We start from the raw sequence: 20,971 nt of genomic DNA, 5'->3' as shown, positions 1-20,971 counted from the left end.
AAAGCTTTTTAACTCGTGTACCATTTTAAATGTACTATTAGTAACTTCTCTAATTAATTAGTCCTGGTTTTTTCTCAGGACTCGCTGGCAAAGTTAGAGGAAGGAGGAAAAAAGCTGGTACTAGAGCTAAATGCCTTAATGTCCTGAGAAATCTTTCCTTGGAAAGAGGATTTAAAAGAGGACCATCAACATTTTTTTTTCTCAAGCAGTATATATATATATATATATATATCCGCTATTTGCTAGCTTTGGAGTTGAGTGGCCTTTTTGTCTGACAATATAATGTATTTATTCCGCCTGCAGTTACCACAGCACACTACCAGCAGTTTCAAAAATTCAGAATAGTTATACATTAATTCCGAGAAGTGTAACAAGATTTCACGGCACAAGGTTAATAACCTTGATACTCTCCTAAATTGTCTCACAAAGTGCTATAAAGCTACTCTCAGTAAGTGGTTTGTCCAGTCGCTTAAGGTGTGTGCTTTGAGCTTGATGCTATTATTTTAAAGTAAGGCAGGAAGTAGTTTCCCCTGTTTGTTTCTAAGCCAGTCAATAGAGACGCTGACTTGCATCTGTTCTCGTCTTGGTCACATCTGTCTGTGAATCTTGACTGTCTACTATACAAGTATGCAGCCGGTCTTGACAGAGCTTGGTGTAGCTACATTTTATTTTATTTTATTTTTTTTGCATATGTGCATAAAACAACAGAAAGCAGCCGAGTCTTTAAAGTTGTAATCTGCTGCATCTTTATACAGGATTCCTCTTGGGTTACATAAGAATCCTGAGCTGCTTTTCCAGTTCTGGCATTCAATAATGTATTTTTGACAAGAACCTCAACCTCGGCCCACCCCCATCTGCCTGTCAGTTGCAGTTTCAGTCACTACTTATGATCCTGATTTTACCCCACCTCCTCTGCTCCACACACACACACACATACTAGACCTCCATCTAGTCTGTACAGTCAGTCGCCCACACACAGCCAGCTTGAATAGGACTACAAAACTGTCATGCATCATCAAAAGTGTGGAGTCTCTTCCGACTATATAATTGTGCTTCGAATATGGAGGCATTTTGAATGGGTTTCCGCAGAACATTCCCCGCGCACATGGCTCAGTGGTTCTTCAGCCGAGCAGACAGTGTGTCAGGGGGACCGCAGTCCTCACGGGCACCAGAGTCTAAATCTGATTCAGCTTTGAGTCGGTTGCTCATTTCATTAGAAAGTCAGTTTGTGGGGTTAGACCTGACCTCAGCTCTCACATTGTCTGGAATGCCTGAACGAGGTGAAAGCGTATGACGTATCCACTGAATGTGTGTCACTGTCGGAGGGCATTGTCTCCTCCAAAATGCACATGACTCTTTAGGAGCTCGCTCGCTGCCAACTGGCTGCAGTAAAATTCACCTGACTTCAGATCATTTATGCTTGCATTTTATTTTACTTGTGAAATCCAAGAAAAATAAACATTTATCTGAGATAATTTTTTTTTTTTTTCTTCTTTTTTTTTTTTTTTTGTCTCTCTTGCAGGTCTTAGCGGACAGCCAGCGGACATTGAGAAGCGAATAGAAGTGTTTGGACAAAACTTAATCCCACCCAAAAAACCCAAAACTTTCTTACAATTAGTGTGGGAGGCACTACAGGATGTTACATTAATTATTCTTGAAGTGGCAGCCATAATTTCACTAGGCCTTTCTTTTTATAGACCACCAGATACCGAAAGACAACGTAAGTAAAATGTCATTGATTTTCCTTATATTATAAAGAAACCTTTTTTAATATCATGTTTGTAACTGTATTTACCCTTTTTTTTTTTTTTTTTTTTTTCAAATTATGAAACTAGTTATTCTCAGTGCATTTCAATATTTAATTTTGGATGTGGATTAGTAAAAAAAAAAAAGTATTTAGCCCTTCAGAATTCTTGTTTTTGCATATCAACTGGTGAAATTTTGTCACACATAATTTGTACAAAATGCAGCCTTTGAATGCTTTATTTAAAAAAAGCTGCTTAAACCGACCTGACCAGATATCAACGTAATTATCCCCTTAACTGAATAAATGTTTGTCTCTCCTATGAGGACCATTTGATAGAACTAGCAAATAACTTATTACATCACTCTGCTGGAATTTGACTGATTTCTTTAGTTTGTTTTGTTTTTTTCTTTTTACACAAATGACCCGTTTTAAGCCACAGCATGTCAGTTGAATTGAAATCCAGATTTGGTTTTTGCTGGTTTTGCCAAAAAAAAAAAAAAATGTATGTATTTTGAGCCTTTCAAAGGTGGACTTGCAGTTGTGTTTGAGAGCGTTGTGCCTCTCTACCAGAGAACAAAATTTATGGCTCCATCAATTCCGACTGAAGCAGAAAAGCAGGCCCGGACCACAACACAACCATCATCTTGTTTGATGTTCTGTTTCTGAAGTGCTGTTAGTTTTACACATGTGACGGGACAAAAGCCTCTCCAAAGCCCAGATTTTGTCTCATCAGTCCACACAATATTTTTGCAATTTTATTTTTTTTTTAAGCAAATACGAGTCTGTGGTTTTCACTTTGAGGCTCTCTCATAGATGTCATGTTTGCCCCGTCACTTACTGTTAATATGCAAGGTTGTCAAAATATAAAAAAATATAAATTAAAAAACAGAAGAAATCTGTAGGGGGGCAAACCTTTTGTTTTTCACAGCACTGTATTAGTAAGTGTAGGGAAGATTTGATCGCTGTGTCTCTCTGCAGATTGTGGGAAAGCTGCTGGTGGTGGACATGAAGAAGGTGATGCAGAGGCAGGCTGGATAGAGGGAGCTGCCATTCTTCTGTCAGTCATCTGTGTTGTGTTGGTAACAGCGTTCAACGACTGGAGTAAAGACAAGCAGTTCAGGGGCCTCCAAAGTCGCATTGAACAGGAGCAAAAGTTTTCTGTTGTCCGAGGAGGACAAGCTATCCAAATTTCTGTGGCTGAGATTGTTGTGGGCGATGTTGCACAAGTAAAATATGGTAAGAGGATACTGGTAGCAATTTCTCTCTCTTTTCTTCTTCTTTTTTTATTTAAAGTAAATATAAAAGAAGTTGAGATTTATTCTTGCTGTGTTCCAGGTGACCTTTTACCTGCTGATGGAGTCCTTATACAAGGCAACGATCTTAAAATTGATGAGAGCTCACTCACAGGGGAGTCGGACCAGGTGAAGAAAAGTCTAGATAAAGATCCCATGCTGTTATCAGGTAATTTCTAGTCTAAGTTTAGCATTACTGTCTTGTAAAGTATTCATGCCTCTTGGACAATATGGCTGAAAAACTTACTGTGATTTAAGCGTTTCATATCAGTTTCAATATCAATAATTAGATTATCTTTTGTTGTAGGTATTGATATCAATAATTGAATCAGTTTTTGTTTTAAATATCTGAAAAACTCCCAAACTTGGTGGTGTTACCTTAAACAGCTGCTGTGCAAGTTACTCAACTGATTGTTGCTAGGTAACCAAAGAGTGAGTAAGCTAGTTGAGAGGCTGAGCAACTAAAGTCTTTCCTCTGCCTGCATTCCCCAGATTGCTGTGCTTATCCAGATCAGAGTTCAGTGAAATTATTGAATATTTTATTAGCTGTGCTATCTGTTGATATTGATAACAGTTATCAATATCATTATTATGATATATATTATTGATTTATTGTCCAGCCCTAGCTTGAGCCTACTCACATTTTGTCTAATTAGTCACAACCTGCTTTGGTTAGGTTGGTTTCAACCTAACCAAAGCAGACTGATTATATATATATATATATATATATATATATATATATATATAAAACATTAATTTGTAAAACATTCTGCAGCATCTATGTTTTTTTTCCTTCCACTTTAATTATCCACAACCTTGAAAATTAACATAATGCACTTTGAAATGTTTGGGTGAAAAGCAAAACATAATGTGAAAAAGTGAACTAAATATGAAAACATTAGCAGTTTTTAAACGTTCTGTTGAGATGACGTGTTGATCTCAGAAAAAATAAACTTTATGAATCATCTGGTCTCTATGAAATCACACCACCGATATTACTTGCTTAGTATTGAATCAAAATATATTTTTAACATGCTTCTCTTGTTTTGCGTGCTCACGATGGTTTGCTGTGCAAAATAACACTAATCACAGTATTTGTTTATAGGGGATTAACTATATATATATTTTTATACACTTTTTACTATGACTGTACTAATATGGTAACAAAGGGCTACAATATTTGTTAGAGTAAACTTTCCTAAAGTATCATCTAAAATGAGAAATGGGCAAATGTATTAATTAAAATAGCTTCTCCATAGGCTATTACACAGTTGAGGCTGAGATTTGAGAAGAAAAATATCAGTATGAGAATTTTTATGGCATTCATTGTATGTTTCATTGTGAAGGCCTGTGTCACTTAAAGACTTGTTAAAATAGAGTGAATTAGTGTTTCTATCCTGTGTCTGAATGTAATTGGCTCTAAGCTGTTGGTTACTAAAGCCACAAATTTTGCTTCATTTTGTCTCAGTTGAAACCCCAGTTGACATCAACTGTATGAGCGCATATAAAGCTTTTCTCAAATGCATTTTGGGTTGCAACCTCTTTCACAAAAGTAGGAAAAGACAGAGAATTTATTTATGTTCTTCTGACCTACATCATATGATGTCTTCCTTTTTTGAATACATGAAGAAAAATCTCCAGAGGAATTTTTAGCTGCTACACGGTTGCAGCGTTTTAGTTCTTCGTTTCAGTCGGCACAAATGAAAATGGCTGTTTGATTGAAATGACTTTGATTAAAGGTTTGCTGGGTTTATGCATTAGCAGCATTTTCTTTCTGGATCATTATTTGTATTTATTAGCCCCATTTTAAAACCTGCATTTATTTTATTTTTATTTTTTTCATGTGCAGCTTAATGTGTCACATAAAAGCCCGGCTAAAGCAGTTTCTAAATAAGACTTCAGCTTAACATTTGTACCCAAATTAAAGGAAAACGCGAAGTCAAACGATGAGGCTATAAAAAGTGTATTTAAACAGGAATAAAATCAGCCAGAGGCACAACAAAAACTGTTGCTAATGGTCTACTGTTTTTACCTTTGATGCTTTTACTGATACTTTGTTTTCTGTTTAAAGGCACTCATGTAATGGAAGGCTCAGGGAAAATGTTGGTCACTGCTGTCGGTGTGAACTCACAAACTGGGATTATCTTCACTTTACTTGGGGCTGGCGAGGATGACGACGAAGATGATGAGGAGAAAAAGGAAAAGGAGGAGAAGAAAAAGCAGAAAAAAAGTTTGTGGCATTCTTGATTACGTCACCTTTTTGTTTTTAGTTTTTTAACCTAGTGTGTTTCAAATTGGGGGCTACCAGAGGGTGCTAGCCCTCTTCCCTCAGAGGGATAACTGGGAAGATGAGGGAGGCAAAGGGGAAGCAAAAATCCCAAAATAAATTAATCCCATAATTTCTATTTTATTTTACTTTTTTTCCATCACAATTTTTGTATTATGTTATTCAATATTGTTTTATTCATTAATTCTTTAAATACAAGTTAAAATAATTCATCTAAATGTTATTTATGATGATCATCAGACTGAAGGAATTTTCAAAATACCTCCTGGTTGATGAAGATAAACATTGTCTGATTTCTGTCACCAGACAATTTACTCTACTTAAAAACTTGCATTTTATTAATTGGACAAAAACGTATTTTAGTCAAATGTGAATCATCAATAATAGACAGTTACAGGATATCTAGATGGAGCTAGAGAAATGCATATCAGAAAGTCTGAGTTACAGCAGCCGTATTAACAGATCAACATTCAGTTTTTCACCACACAATATGACTTCTCAATAATATTAAACATGCACGGCTTTGTAAGCACTGCACTTTCACCTCTAATATGAATGGTGTTCAGGATATAATATAATGTTGGAAACCTGACTCAGAAGTGATATAAATGTTCTGATTGTTTTTGATTCGTTAATGATCTCTTTATCCCCTCCCGCCCCATTCCAACCTGTTCCCACCCCCCACCCGTCCCGCTTTCATCCCATTCCCCTTTACCCCCATTAGACAAGAAACAAGATGGATCAGTGGAAAATCGAAAGAAAGGTATGCTTCATACCCACAAATGCTGGTTGATTGCCTCATATTAACAAAGCCATGCCGTTAATTTGGCACCGACTGTTTTTATGCAGTCTTATTTAATTTTTTTTGCGGGATGCTGTGTCAGGGTGAAGTCGGTACGGGCTGTTCCGGGCTGTCCGGTGTAGCGTCTGGCCCCCCCCTCTCCCTTCCCTCGTCCTTCCCTGGCACATTGTGCTTTGAGCAGCAGGTGCTATTGAATCCAGTTATAGCGATTAGTGATGAAGAGATTAAAGCCTTGCAACAATTTTGGGGCCAGAACATCTGCTTTCCCACCCATGTCTCTCTCTTCAAGTTGTCCCTCATGATTTTTTTTTCTTTCCTTTTTTTAAGCTAAACTCTTCAGTAGGCAAACTGTAAGAACTCAACTAATGCAGTTGTAGATTTAAAGCAGTGATATCTGGGCTGTCTTCTGCTAATTCAGATAGCGACCCAGCCTATCTAGCCCTGCTGGGACTTTATGATCAGTCTGTGACCAGAACCCTGGCACTGCTCCGTGGTGCACAGATTCCCTCTCCCTGCCAGGAACCAACAGTAATCCTTTAGACTGAGATTACAGCCACCGTGTGAGTGCAGAGGAAGCCAGAGTGCACAGCAGCTGCACCACCGCTGTGCTTCTAATGCATACAGTCAAATCCAGTGCCAGGTTACTGTCTATGGTGGAATACATTAAAAAGAGCCTTTGGTGAATTACGTAGGAGCGCTATGTGCTTCTGAAAACAACTTGATCAGCTGTAAAAGACTTCTCAATTATTTAAGAAAAAAAAAAGTGTTTTAAGTTTAAGTATTTTGTCATTCTTCCATTTTGACTCTGCTGCATGTAGTAGTAACATATTTTTAAAAACAGCTTCTTCTTCCAAGGAATGCAGCCACAACACTAGTTGTTTACTTTTTGCCAGTATTACCTTTAGGAGAAAACATCCTGGCTTTCCGCAGCATACTTTTTTTTTTCTTTCTTTTTTTCTTTCTCTCCGAGCAATGTGCCACTTTGAATTTAATTGATAAATCCTTTGACTGTTTTCAAGACAAGTACTGAAGTAAATGTACTATTTTGATAATTGTATTTAATGTGTTTCTTAGAGTTTATAAGTGAAGCATGTTCATACATTCAGTAAATTACATTACTCATTTCATATTACCAATAATTAATGAGCGGGTCATTTTATGGGTTTGCTTTCTTCATTTCATGATTTAAAGACACAAAATTTGATATAGTGGATATCATGGCTTGCCTGTGCTCCTATTTCTTTACATTTACTGTAGTTTTTTTTTGGTCCAGCTTTTTAATGAAACAAATTACAAATTGGTTTAAAATACATCAATTATGATGCGTTTTGGGTATGACATTAATAAATATTCTAGCACTCAACATTTTGTTGCTTCCAGTTGCTGTTAGTTGTTGTGTTTTTCTTTGTGATTTCAAGGCAGCAAATCGGACAGACTTTTATTACAAAGTTCGGAGAAGACAAAAAAATATATATATTATTCCACATTAAACTTTGAATGTTTGATGTCGACAGAGTTTATCTATATGCATACCAAATTCTGCTGCTTGCACTGTGTTTATGACGGCACAGTTCGGTCCATTACAGGTCTGCTTTAATCTGTTTGCTTTGTACGCTTTGCTGCAGCAAAAGCACAGGATGGTGCTGCTATGGAAATGCAGCCTCTCAACAGCGATGAAGGAGCTGATGCAGAGGAGAAGAAAAAAGCCAGCGTGCCAAAGAAAGAAAAGTCTGTTCTCCAAGGAAAATTAACCAAACTAGCTGTACAAATAGGAAAGGGAGGTGAGTAAAAAAAAATAAAATAAAAAATCTTTTTGTCTCAGACAATGTTCAATTGTAGATCTGCATGTGATTGGGCTTTGATTTCTCCGCAGGGCTGCTTATGTCGGCAATTACAGTCATCATCCTGGTGGTGTTGTTTGTGGTGGACACGTTCTGGTTCCAGGGCCTGCCTTGGGTCAAGGACTGCACACCCATTTACATTCAGTTTTTTGTGAAATTCTTTATCATTGGTGTGACCGTTCTGGTGGTGGCTGTTCCAGAAGGCCTGCCGCTTGCCGTAACTATCTCCCTAGCGTACTCCGTCAAGGTAAATTCTGCCAAGTGACCTTTAGTCAGTGCTTGACCAGCTTACACACACACCTTATTAAAGCAAGCAGGCCAGACTGTCGAGACGCGGCTAGCTGATACCTTTAAGCCGTGCTGTGATCGCCTTTGTTTCCCGACAGAGATCGTAAGATTTTCCTCCTTCCTCTTACAGAAAATGATGGCAGACAACAACCTCGTGAGACATTTGGATGCTTGCGAGACGATGGGTAACGCTACAGCCATTTGCTCGGACAAAACTGGAACTCTCACCATGAACAGAATGACCGTGGTCCAGGCCTACATTGCTGAAAAGCACTTCAGGAAGATCCCTAAGCCGGAAGACATCCCCACCTCAATTCTAGACATGCTGGTCCTGGGCATAGCAGTTAATTCCGCCTACACTACTAATATCTTGGTAGGTGTGTTTAAAATAATAAAAGAAATAAAAAAGTACCCTATTTGTGAATTATAGTGTGAGTAACTAGATCTCGAAACATAACTTGTAGTTTCTTTCTTGTATTTCTTTTCCCTAGCCTCCAGAAAAAGAAGGGGGTCTGCCCCGTCAGGTGGGCAACAAAACTGAGTGTGCCTTGCTCGGTTTCTCTAACGACCTGAAGCGGGACTATCAGGCCATCCGCGCTGAAATCCCCGAAGAGAAATTGTACAAGGTCTACACCTTCAACTCGGTGCGGAAATCCATGAGCACTGTGCTAAAGATGGCAGACGGCAGCTTTCGGATGTTCAGCAAAGGAGCCTCGGAAATTCTCCTTAAAAAGTAAAACCTTTTTCTTTTCTGGTGTCGGCCATGTTGCCTGTAGGTCTTTCTGTTGATGTGAAAGTTGTTTCAATGCCACGGTTGGCCAGACTTTTCACTAAATTATGTGTAATAGCTTAAGCAGCCAAGAAGTTCAAGTGTATAACACCCAAACCCTTTACTTAAACTAAGCAGTGAGAAAAGGAGCCGGTAACAGCTCCGTAAGCCTCTTAATCAAGCAGGCTCCTTTTTAACCCACAGAAGGCTTTAGTGTTCCACCAAATGACTGCAGCACACTACTGAAATGTCGCCTTTTCTGTTTCCTCTAATCTTTATGCAATCTGGATCACTTCTGTTACATCTGAACTCCCAACATTCCCATCTTGTCGTACTTTACTTACATTTATGGTCTCATTCCCCGTTTTTATTCGATTTTTTCCAGGTGCTATAAAATCGTGACGGCGAATGGCGAGCCGAAGGTCTTCCGCCCGCGGGACAGGGACGACATGGTAAAGAAAGTCATCGAGCCGATGGCTTCGGAAGGTCTCAGGACCATCTGCCTGGCGTACAGAGACTTTCCCACCTCCGAGGGTCAGCCTGACTGGGACAATGAAACTGACATTCTCACCGGATTGACCTGCATCTGCGTGGTGGGCATTGAGGACCCTGTGAGACCAGAGGTAATGGCGCGTGCTGGCACTAGAGTACAATCTTAGAGATCCAAGCAAAATGTCATAATGGCCTAGTTAAAGTCCAGAGTCAAAGCCACCTGAGATTCTTTTGCACAGCAGAAAAAGGGCAGTTTAGGGCTGCAACTAAAGATTTCAGTTAATCATTAATCTATTGATTATTCTGACGATTTATCGGATATAAAAATTGGCACATTATGCAGAGTTTTTATAAAATCCATTTTATGCAATACTATAATTACATTAAAATGTGCAAATAAACAATTTATTTTTAAATAAGAAAATTGACATTTTATTGCCTAAAATGCATCAAACGGTACCTTAGAGCAAGCTTGATCATTTGTAGCAAAGCATTCATTAGCAGCTAAAAACATTTTCTAGCATCAACATGAAAAGATCAGCCATTTGTGCACAACATCAATACAGTGAAGGGCTAATCTACTGATTATTTTTTTGATAACTGGTTAATAAATGGATAGCAGTGGTGCTCAATAAGATTTTTTTTTTTACAGAATTTGAAGCTGAAACTAAGCCACTTGAGTTCTGGGTAGAACGTATTTATAGGCATGTTTTTATTTTTATCTCAAAAGCAAAATGTATATAATGTTTTGTAAAATTCTCATCTAGTGCAATTATGTTTAGAAAACATCATTTCCCTTCCACTTCAGTTGTACACAAAATAAAACCTGAAAGAGTTCAAGGGTGTGAAAACGTGTGTAAGGCTCTGAACATATCTGGCCCATCGCAGAGGCAAGTGTTGATGCTGCTGAAATGTTGGCATATTTCCCAATCCCTCGTCTGCAGCCTGAATAGTCTTGGAAAGGTGATGATGGGAGAGAGGATCTGCTTTGCAACTTGACCATGTGACAAAGACTTGGTTGGAATCAAACCGGCAGCTCGGTGGGGTTTCCTCTGCCGGCCGCTCAGGCTTTCTAAGAAAGGAAAATGAGGGTCAGCGATTTTTTAAAACGGTTTCCCCTGAGTGAGGCAAAGAGACTAATGTGGACTTTGTAATGCCTCTTTAAGTGCTTGGCTTTCTGTATATTTTTGCTCGTCAGGTCTTTGACTAAGATCATTTCCGATGATCTTGCATCATCGGAAATGATGCAAGATGTGTAGACCAAGATGGATTCAATGTCAGTTTTATCGTCGGGATTTTAAACCTCCTGACTGAACGGCTCCATTTTTTGTGTGCGTGTGTGCCTCCTTCAGGTCCCGGACGCGATCAAGAAATGCCAGCGCGCTGGCATCACGGTGAGAATGGTGACCGGGGACAACATCAACACGGCGCGCGCCATCGCCTCTAAGTGTGGGATCTTACATCCGGGAGATGATTTCCTCTGCCTGGATGGAAAAGAGTTCAACCGCAGAATACGCAACGAAAGAGGAGAGGTGGGGCCATGATAAACGAATCTGGCTTCAGAAATTCCACCAGTAGCTGCTGAGAAATTGTGTTGAAACTTTATTCTTCACCTTCTCAGATTGAACAAGAGCGTATTGACAAAATCTGGCCCAAACTCAGAGTTCTGGCTCGGTCGTCTCCCACGGATAAACACACCTTAGTTAAAGGTAGTGGCGGTTTAAATGTATAAGTGCATCTAAAACGGTTTGCTCATTTTTGGCTTGTTTGTTTTGAACGGTGTTCATTTCTTTCGTTTAGGGATAATTGACAGCACAATAGCAGAGCAGAGGCAGGTAGTTGCAGTGACTGGCGACGGTACGAATGACGGTCCTGCCTTGAAGAAAGCTGATGTTGGCTTTGCAATGGTGAGCATTTCTTTGTTTTAAACATTTTCATGTTATCCTTATAAACAAGCTGTAAACATATAAAAAAAAAAAAAATAAAACACACAAATCTTTCCCCTCTTGCTGTTTTCAGGGCATCGCCGGAACAGACGTGGCGAAGGAAGCGTCAGACATCATTCTGACCGACGACAACTTTTCCAGCATCGTTAAAGCCGTCATGTGGGGACGGAACGTCTACGACAGCATCTCCAAGTTCCTTCAGTTCCAGCTGACCGTCAACGTCGTGGCCGTCATCGTAGCGTTTACAGGAGCCTGCATCACACAGGTAAACCGTTTTGTTAATGAGACCAGCCTGGCCATTGTTTTTCTGCACTGTTCCACTCGATTCAGATCTCGCTTACAGCACAGTCTGGGCTTTTCTCCCATTCACTTTGATTCCAAATATTGACTTTGTCTAAGAGCCATCTCATTCGGCTTGGCACTTCCTTCCTTCGCAGTGGAAGTTGGAAAAAAACAACCATCTTCCTACTACTTCCTGTCATCTTCAAAAACCACTTCACCTAGCACAGAAACTTTTTAAGGAAAAACGTGTTTTTTTCAAAACCGCTTTTTCCGTTAAGAAAATTTATTTTTGCAATTTCAATTTTCACATTTCTGTGGTTAATGGAAATGCTGCGACTTTGGAAGTTTTGTGGGGCCTTATATACGCAGGTGTGTGTCTTTCCAAATCAGTGCCAATCAGCTGAATTCACCACAGACATATTCCATTTCACTGTAGAAACATCTGTAGGATGATTAGTGGAAATGGCTAAATTTTGAGCTTCAATACAGTATTAAGTAAATGCATTAAATACTTATGAGAATCTTTTTTTCTTTTTGTCTTTATTTTAAAAACATTTAAGCAATTTTTGTTTTTTTGCATGTTCTCATGATGGGGTATGTTTGTAGAACAGGAAAGAGATAAACATAATGCAATCTGGAATCAGGCTTTAGCATAAAATGTGGGGGAAAAATAAAAGTACAGTGAACACTTTCCAAACACACTGCATGTTATGAACTATAAGGATGACTTCCTGTTTCCGCTCTTCCTTCTCTGCTGCTAGGATTCTCCCCTGAAAGCAGTCCAGATGTTGTGGGTGAACCTGATTATGGACACATTCGCGTCGTTGGCTTTGGCCACCGAGCCGCCAACAGAAGCCTTGCTACTGAGGAAGCCGTACGGCCGCAACAAGCCTCTAATATCCCGCACCATGATGAAGAACATTCTGGGTCACGCCGTGTACCAGCTAACCACCATCTTTACGCTGCTTTTTGTCGGTAAGAAGCTCTTTTCCTTCTGCATTTGTAAGATTACTTTTGTTCCTTTTTAAAAAACCCTTTTTTTTCCGTCTTGCAGGAGAGAAGTTGTTTAACATCGACAGCGGCAGAAACGCCCCTCTCCACGCCCCGCCCTCCGAACACTACACTATAGTTTTCAACACCTTCGTCTTGATGCAGCTTTTCAACGAAATCAACGCCCGCAAAATCCATGGGGAGCGGAACGTGTTTGAGGGCGTTTTCAACAACCCCATCTTCTGCAGTATAGTCCTCGGCACATTTATCATTCAGGTGAAACCAGACGGTAGACTTCTGTGGTTTTGTTCCATACAAGAAACTCCACTTGTACATGCAAAATAATTCTGTTTTCATTCTGCTCTTCTAGATACTTATAGTGCAGATTGGAGGGAAACCGTTCAGCTGTGTGGCTCTGTCCTTGGACCAATGGCTGTGGTGCACATTCTTAGGCTTTGGTTCCTTGCTCTGGGGACAGGTAGGACAATAGCCGTCTTTCACCTTCATTCTAGCAACATATGTGCTGTTACACTGCCCCCTAGTGTTGAGCCTGCTGGATGTGAATGGTTTTTACAGTCTAATTAAATGTGTTACATGATAAAGATACATTGGGGAGCATTGAATGTGTTCATTGGTTCAGAAGATCTATCAGAACAATTAATTATCTTTGCAGTCATAGTGGAAAAATGATCAAAGGGCAAAAATGCTACTAAATTTCCAATTTTTCATGTTGCAACCACAAGCATAATTTATTTTCCTAATTTTTTTAACGATGTAAAAATTGACTAAACATGAAACTGCCCGTCTGAACAGCGAGTCTGCAAACAGCTGACGGTGCTTTTTCCATACTGCAGATATGTTTCGTGTGAATTATTTATCCCTCTACACGGACTGATGCCTTTCACCTGCATTATGCAGAAGCTTTCATTGGAAAAAAACTTTTTCCACTTCTACTTTTCATGTAATGTTTGACTTTGCTCCGTGTTATCAGCAGCATTTTTTTTTTTTTTACATTTTTTTTCCCCCGTTTTAGGTTTTACGGCATGTTTCACGTGTACGAAAGAACCGTCTTATCAAGAATAAAACCAACTCCCAAATGTTCTCCCCCCCCCCTTTCTTTTTTCCAGATCATCTCCTCAATACCCACAAGTCGCTTAAAATTTCTAAAAACAGCAGGTCACGGCACCCAGAAGGACGAAATCCCCGAATACGAGCTGGAGGAGTTGGACGACGTGGATGAGATCGACCACGCCGAGCGGGAGCTGCGCCGAGGCCAGATCCTCTGGTTTCGAGGCCTCAATCGGATCCAAACTCAGGTAGTCGTTGTTACATCTGCTTGCATGTTACACACCCCGCACACCTTGGGAATCATAAGCCATAAACCATTTAACTCTGTTGCTCTTCCAGCTTAAATCTGCATCGCGTTCCTTCTCTCTGCATTCTTAAAGAAAGTAAAGATCCCAACTTTATAATTCTTTTCTGCCTTTTGAGCTTCCGCGAATTTTGTTGCGCCTATTTCGGACTGAAACAGAGTCCATTCGCTGTAAGCTCGACTACTGTGGGAGGTCCTGATCAGTTTGGACGGAAATCACAGTGGAGCAGTGCGCATTGGAATGGATGGAAGGCTTCCGCAGAGAGAAAGAGTGAAATTCCGATCAGATTTTTGCATCACAGGCTTCCTCTGATCAGTGCCTTCAAACCTGATCACTTCCTTTTCTCACTATACCCAAGTCCAATTTCAAAGTGACATATATTCTCTGGTTTCTGCTGCCTTTTCTTTATTTTTTATTTTTTCTTTCTCTTCTCCCTCTCCTCTGGCTGTGTTGTTTTATTTCCCTCTGGGCTTTCTCCTGTCACGCTGTCTGATTCTTTGCAGATGGATGTTGTGAGTGCGTTCCAGAGTGGAACTTCCTTTCAGGGGGCTCTAAGGCGGCAGGCCTCCAACTCCAGCCAACAACAGCACGATGTAACCAATGTTTCTAGCCCTACACATGTAGCCTTTTCTACTACTACCACTGCTGCCACTGCTGCCAACTCCGCTTCTGCCACTGTGGGGTGTGAGTGCGTGTTCTCCTTTAGTGCATGAGACTTTTCTTCTTCTTTTTTGTTTTGTTTTTATTCTTCTAACATCTTTCTCTTCCTCTCTTTTTCTTACCTAATGTTCAACTTTTACACTCTCATACTTCCCCCCAATGTCCCAATGTTCCCCTATGTTTAATCCAAATGACACCAATCTACATCCTCCATACTGCTTTGATAACTCTGCCGTATATAAATGTCCTCTGTAACCAGGTCGCTTCAAGCGTCAAGGTGTTTTTATCTGTGTCATCCTGTTTTCTGTTCTGCTTCTGCTTGGGTCTGAGAAATGGAAACCTTTCACTGTTACCCGGTGGTGAACGGTGGCGGGGGAGGGGGAGGGTTTGTGTGTATCTTTTTTTATTATTATTATAAAGATTATATCCAGAATTCAGCAGGTTTGTCTGCGGCTGCCTCAGTCTGCTCTGTGCCTTCGTAGCAGTCATGGGTCTTTGTCGCAGCTCTCTAGTCCCTGGTTGGGTAAATGTTTTGAGTATATGCCCATGATCACGAGCTAAACAGAGAAACACCCATGACACGGAAACTTTGGAAATCTGATCAAGTTCCAGTGGATTTCTGATCAGTCAGTGGTTAAATAATGATCCCTTTCTTTCCGACTGGTGACGCTGTGGAAAAGATTGAAGTCAGATGAAAATTCAGTACCACCCTGCAGTCAAATGAAGCTATTAGGATAAAGTTTGTTGTTGTTGTTTGGGATGCATTTGTATTTGTCCCTCCCTTCTTTTTTTTTTTTTTTTTTTTGCCGACCTAAATCAAGCAGAATACATGGAGAGTTTGTTTTTGAAATTGTTTCGCTATTTTCCTAAGAGGGGAAAAAAAAAATATCTAAACCAAATTGGCTGAATCTGGAAATTGAATTTCCTTCTAAACCTAATAAGTGTTTGTACCACCCTTGGTAGCATTAACTGGCAATGAGTCTTTATTACCTCGAGAATTGCTTCAATTCGGCAACATTCCGTTTTTGAGCCTGAACAAACCCGATGAAGGTCAAGATTTTTATTTTCTTTAATTAGAAATGTAGAATTTGTCAAAAAAAAAAAATTGTAAGGGGGATGCACTTCTTCACAGCAATGTACTTGAATAGACTTTCAACCTCTTTTCATCTGCTTCTTTATGTTGAAACTGGATCTTTGTTGTTTGATGGCACCACTTCCAAAGGCCCTTGCAAGGCTTTTCCTCTCACTGACTCCTAGACTTTTTCTCTTTCAGATCTAACCAGGAAGACCTTCTCACCATCTGTGGAGTTTAAATATCTTGCACATGTCATAAAAGCATCCTCAGGGAATTCACGCACAGTTGAATGTAAAACAGTAACCCTCAACATTAACAGTTTTTCCCCCACCCCCACCATTGATTTAGGGGGAACTCCATCAGATCAACCACATTTTTATTCCCAAACTCTTCCTTACAGATATTCTCTTTGTCTTTATGTGAATACTTTTGTGATGGAATGTGTCCAGTTTGGCCAAAGTGATCTTTGAACGCCACTGACTTCCCACGTATTCTTCCTTAGATACTGTGAAATGTGTCATGGGCTATACTCAAAGGTTTACTGCCATTGAAATAAAGGTAGCGCCGCGCTCTGCATGGGTTCAAAGTCTCTGGTCTCGTTTGTGAGTTTTCTCCTCTTTGTGCTGTTCTCGACTTGTACACGAGCTTGTAGACATGCTTGGCTGCTGCAGCTTCTTTGTTTTCCCTCCACAAACATAAGCTACAACTGACCACCACTTGTTTTTCTCTCTTCTGTCTTTCTCTCTACTCTTCATCTATCTCTCTTTCTATCTCTCTGTCCTTTAGCTCTCTTCCTGTCTGACTCTTTGCTCTTTAATAAGCATGTCCAACAATGATGAACAGTCCTCTCCTTTCCTGGTCAAATGAAACAAACCTCCAAGCAAGAGATTTCTGAAAATAACACTATAGTAAATTTAGAAAACAAACCATCTTTAGATGGTGAATTTTTATATTCATGTCTTGCTCTAGAAAAATCTTTTACAGGGCTGTAGTTTCTCACGTATCACAACAAAGTTGAGGTTTTCTCACCACAAGACCAGGCTGCAGAGTTATTTGACCTACATCTAAAAACACACAGCTTGTTGTCTCTGTGCAAGAAGATGGATCACATTCTGACATGTTACTGCAGCGGCCATTGACCATCGATGACTTCTCTAAGAGAATTTGCCTGATTTGAGCAGATTAAGATTTCTTTTCAAAAGTCACAAACATTTTTTTTCTAATAGTAAACGTTAAACTGCCTTCCAGATGGAATCCTTATGGTAAAAATGAAACAGATTTTCTCAAATCTCAGCCTATCTCTGTTTAGTTGTTTTTTTTTTTTGTTTTTTTTTTAGAAGAAGAAATGCCAGTAATACAATTAGAGAATATCTCAGTTACTCTCTTTGCCTCCCAAAAAATATATTTACAGCATGTCTCAAAGCATAGAAATTTATCCTGTTATATTTGATATCTGAAGCTGCATTTTAGTCACTGCATTTAGATCGCCAGCAGAGGGCACCTTACATTGAGAAAATATGGCATTGCACAGCTCTACAGCTCAATAAGTGTTACCATTATTTTAATATAAAGACGACATCATTGAGAGGCTGACGCCTTTAGCATCTTACTTTGGATATTACCACCAATGGCAACACCAGCAGTGAACTGTAAGTATTCCTTGGAGAATATATCTTGCTTCAGAGATTTCTAGGAAGCAGCCAAACTTCCCAAATGCATCAGGTTTCACAACAGGTAGAATCAGTAGCTTTTACTTTCAGTAGCAACTTCCGCACAGAAGAAGGTTGTCGGCACAAGTTAGCACTTACATGTGGTCCGTTTACCGATTGGAGAAATGATTGGAGTTCTCATTTTTACGACTAACTCGGCAAGGTAAAATTTAGACACTACAAATCACCAGTTAATCTATTTTTTTTTTTAAAGTAATTGTGAAAAAATAAAGGTGTCTGCTGTAAACTGACCGTAAAGAAACACGAGTAAAACAGATGGACATAAAGTTTTCACTGAATCTTACCTTAATTTAAATGAACTAACATTCAGAAGTTCTTTCCCTAACATTGAGTGAGAACAACCAGTCTTTGAAATTTCACGTGCACGTTTTCTGAGATACTCCTCCTTCACAGATTTGGTTTCCAAAGCCTCTAAAACTCACCTTATTACCGAGACATTAAAACCTTCCGTTCGGAGTGTGTTTTAACCCGGAGCGTTGGTCCAGGTGTTGATTTGAGTCTGCGTCGGTACGCAGCGCGACTAAAGACGTGCCTCTTCTTGTCCCTTCCTCCAGATCCGAGTGGTGAAGGCATTCCGCAACTCCATCTCCCTCTATGAGGGGCTGGAGAAGCCCGAGTCGCGGACGTCGATCCACAACTTCATGACCCACCCCGAGTTCCGGATAGAGGACTCGGAGCCCCACATCCCCCTCATCGACGACACGGACGCGGAGGACGACGCCCCCACCAAGCGCAACTCTGCCAGTCTGCCCAATGCCTCCCCACCCCCGCCCTCACCCTTGCCCGACGACACCAACCCGCCCGCCGCCCCCACCCAAAACCAGAACAATAATGCCGTCGAAAGCGGCAACCACCTCTTCCCGGAGGGCCCCAAATCAGGAACCCCGTCAGCCCCAGGGAGCCCGCTACACAGCCTTGAGACCTCCCTTTGATCTGACCCAGCTCCACACGGCTGCACCCGTTTTCTCACCCTGCCACCAAAAAGCTCCGCTCAAACGGCCGAACACTGGCAGAGGAGAGAACAGAGGTCTGGACAGAGAGTGGAGTCTTGTGTGAGCTTGGCTTGGGCTGAACTGAAAGAACAGCAAACATTCGTCGGAATGTACGGCTTGGTGTGGATTCTTTGATTTCTCTCTCTCTCTCTCCCTCCCGCTCTCTCTTTTTTTTTTTTTTTGTCTTTAGTTTTTCTCTGTTGGTTCTTGTTAATACCCTGCTGCAGCACCAGGAACTCGGTCTTCGTTGCACCCTCCTTGGTAATTTTTTTTTTTATTCCCCCCTCCCCCTCCCCCCAAGCAAGCAGGGGGGGATAAATAAACTCAGATTGAAAGTGACCTGTTTTTATTACTCTAATATTATTGCTGTTATTTGAATTGAGAAGGTGCGGTCCTCCTCTGGCCGTGAGGATCAGGGCTTGTAAGATTCTGAAAGAACTGTTGACTTCTCTTTATCTGAAGGGTGTTGTATATTTATTTCTTTGGCCCTTCTCATTCAAAACCTATTTCTGCTTTATTGGCTGTTAATATTGAGTTATTTATGTTTTTGGAAAAAAAAAAAAACAGGTCTGTTTACAAAGTTTGTAGATAGTTATTTTTTTTTTTTCTGTTTGTAGGCAAAAGAGCTTCCTGATGTATAATTCAGAAAACCGGGACAGTAAAAACATTATTAAGAGGATTATTTCAGATACTGCTGTATTTTCAGGAAAAAAAGGGTGTTTCTATTGAAACTTAACTATTTTTGCCTGCAAGTTTTGTTATATATTTGTCGATATAGAACCTTCTAGCCAAACCGATGAACATAAAGGCTTGTATAGAAAAAGAGGTTCAAGGGGTTACGGGGTGTTTTCACAGGAGACTCAGCTGGGAAGACGATGACGGCCTCTCTCCACTGACATCACTATAAATATTCTTCCATTTCTTTGATAGTTTTCATGTGCACAAAACGTTCTGGATTCTCTTTTCCATTCATTTTGGTGTGTTTTGAGAATTTCCACGTGTTCATGACTTTTAAAAGGGATTTTATTTTTTTTTTTTTAGAAGCCGTCTGGGCCTATACTTAACAAGCATCTCACTCAGAATCCAGCTGGGAGTCGGGAGGAAAACACGAACTCAGACCTCCTGCGTCCGCTTTCAGCTTCTAGAGGTTTTCCTTTTAGATCTGTGGAGCTGCGAAGTTTAAATCTTTGTAGTCACAGTTGCATCCTTTAGCGAAGCGGTTAAATCATAGTTAGTTCAACTTAGGCGCTTCGCCGCCGAGTCAGTTTTTCAGTGATACGGTCATTCCGACTAAATATGAATGTGCCTTGGCTACAACAGTGATTTAAATGATCCTGATCCCATCGTTCACCACTTTCAGGAAACTCACTCTTGTTTCTACAGCTAAAAGCAGGACCAAAAACTAAAACCTACACCTTCATTTCAAATGTTTTGGGTGGGGTAGGAAAAATGTCCTCCCTTTGGATGCTTGATAAATATGGATCCTGGTCATTTCATTTCATTTTTTTTTATTTTTTTTATTTTATTTTATTTTTTTATAAGCAAACCATTAGCGCCCTGCCAATGTGCAATACTGACATACATTTACTCAGGCATAAAAAAAAAAGAAATCCATAAAAATCGTTGTGTATTTAGGGAGCAAATTGTTGTCGGGCAAAAAGAAAATATCAGTTCATCCACTTTAAGATTATACTCTACAGAAAATTTAAGTACTTTTTCTGCTTTTTAAAAAAATAAATTCTGTTTGTGTTTTCTTCTTAAGCCTGTCCATAAGACTCATTTCACTCATATTAAATGTTTCTGCATTTGGTTTGTTTGTAAAATAGTTTTGAAACCTGATGTACTGGAAACGCTAAAGATTGGACATGTGCATTTTTCAAGAAGAAATACTAGGCATACACTGGTATCTATCTGCACAGGGTACTTTATACATGCTGTACTGTGTTTATAGTTTTCAATAAAAGTTGTCACTGGACAATGGCCTTACTTTATTTTATTTAGCATGTGTAATGGTTTGCTGATATCCAGGAGTTCTGCTTCTTTTAAGCGAGTTCTGATTCCACATTTTCCATACATATCGTGACACTTGGAAAGGTAGGTGGTCAAAGATAGGTGTTTTTTTTCCCCCCCATCTATTTTCACATACTAACGGATAATTCTGCTGTTTTATCGATTTTTCATCTTCAGGCTAACAAATTGCGCGTCTAGTTTAGTGCTGCACTTTGAAACAACCCCCCTTCTGAAGGTACAAATTGACTTCACCTTTTGAAACCTCAGCAATTCATATTCTGCCCCAAGTGAAAATTTTTGTGCATTAATGTCTCTAGGATTTAAATCGGGGTGGGGGGGGGGGGGGCCTTTTGGGCACACCTTCCTGACCCGATATAAGTGTCCAAAAACCAGGG

The 20,971-nt window shown here is 40.0% G+C and overlaps 1 protein-coding gene across 6 annotated transcripts in view; it reads left to right on the top strand.

Annotated features, from left to right (window-relative positions):
* The window catches only part of atp2b1a (ATPase plasma membrane Ca2+ transporting 1a), a 46,479-nt gene extending 25,938 nt beyond the window's left edge, over positions 1 to 20,541 (top strand). Inside the window, exons 3-22 of one of the 6 annotated variants that reach the window (XM_015057436.1) lie at positions 1,523 to 1,720; positions 2,726 to 2,983; positions 3,083 to 3,208; positions 5,111 to 5,269; positions 6,051 to 6,089; positions 7,754 to 7,909; positions 8,002 to 8,216; positions 8,388 to 8,630; positions 8,749 to 8,990; positions 9,412 to 9,649; positions 10,871 to 11,050; positions 11,140 to 11,227; positions 11,319 to 11,425; positions 11,538 to 11,729; positions 12,508 to 12,721; positions 12,801 to 13,012; positions 13,107 to 13,214; positions 13,864 to 14,052; positions 14,613 to 14,702; positions 18,129 to 20,541. In XM_015057436.1, coding sequence (XP_014912922.1) covers positions 1,523 to 1,720; positions 2,726 to 2,983; positions 3,083 to 3,208; positions 5,111 to 5,269; positions 6,051 to 6,089; positions 7,754 to 7,909; positions 8,002 to 8,216; positions 8,388 to 8,630; positions 8,749 to 8,990; positions 9,412 to 9,649; positions 10,871 to 11,050; positions 11,140 to 11,227; positions 11,319 to 11,425; positions 11,538 to 11,729; positions 12,508 to 12,721; positions 12,801 to 13,012; positions 13,107 to 13,214; positions 13,864 to 14,052; positions 14,613 to 14,702; positions 18,129 to 18,506 — 3,632 coding nt within the window. In that variant the 3' untranslated portion in view covers positions 18,507 to 20,541. Of the gene's footprint in view, positions 1 to 1,522; positions 1,721 to 2,725; positions 2,984 to 3,082; positions 3,209 to 5,110; positions 5,270 to 6,050; positions 6,090 to 7,753; positions 7,910 to 8,001; positions 8,217 to 8,387; positions 8,631 to 8,748; positions 8,991 to 9,411; positions 9,650 to 10,870; positions 11,051 to 11,139; positions 11,228 to 11,318; positions 11,426 to 11,537; positions 11,730 to 12,507; positions 12,722 to 12,800; positions 13,013 to 13,106; positions 13,215 to 13,863; positions 14,053 to 14,612; positions 14,794 to 18,128 lie in introns of all 6 variants that reach the window. The other 5 variants (XM_015057440.1, XM_015057437.1, XM_015057438.1 and 2 more) reach the window with 5 other exon arrangements.
* Positions 20,542 to 20,971: the final 430 nt, after the last annotated feature.

The sequence above is a fragment of the Poecilia latipinna genome, unplaced genomic scaffold (genome assembly GCF_001443285.1).
Source record: "Poecilia latipinna isolate Pla-1442-1.1 unplaced genomic scaffold, P_latipinna-1.0 Scaffold1462, whole genome shotgun sequence".
NCBI lineage: Eukaryota > Metazoa > Chordata > Actinopteri > Cyprinodontiformes > Poeciliidae > Poecilia > Poecilia latipinna.
The sequence above is the reverse complement of the archived record's forward strand: the minus strand, read 5'-3'. Positions and strand labels throughout refer to the sequence as shown.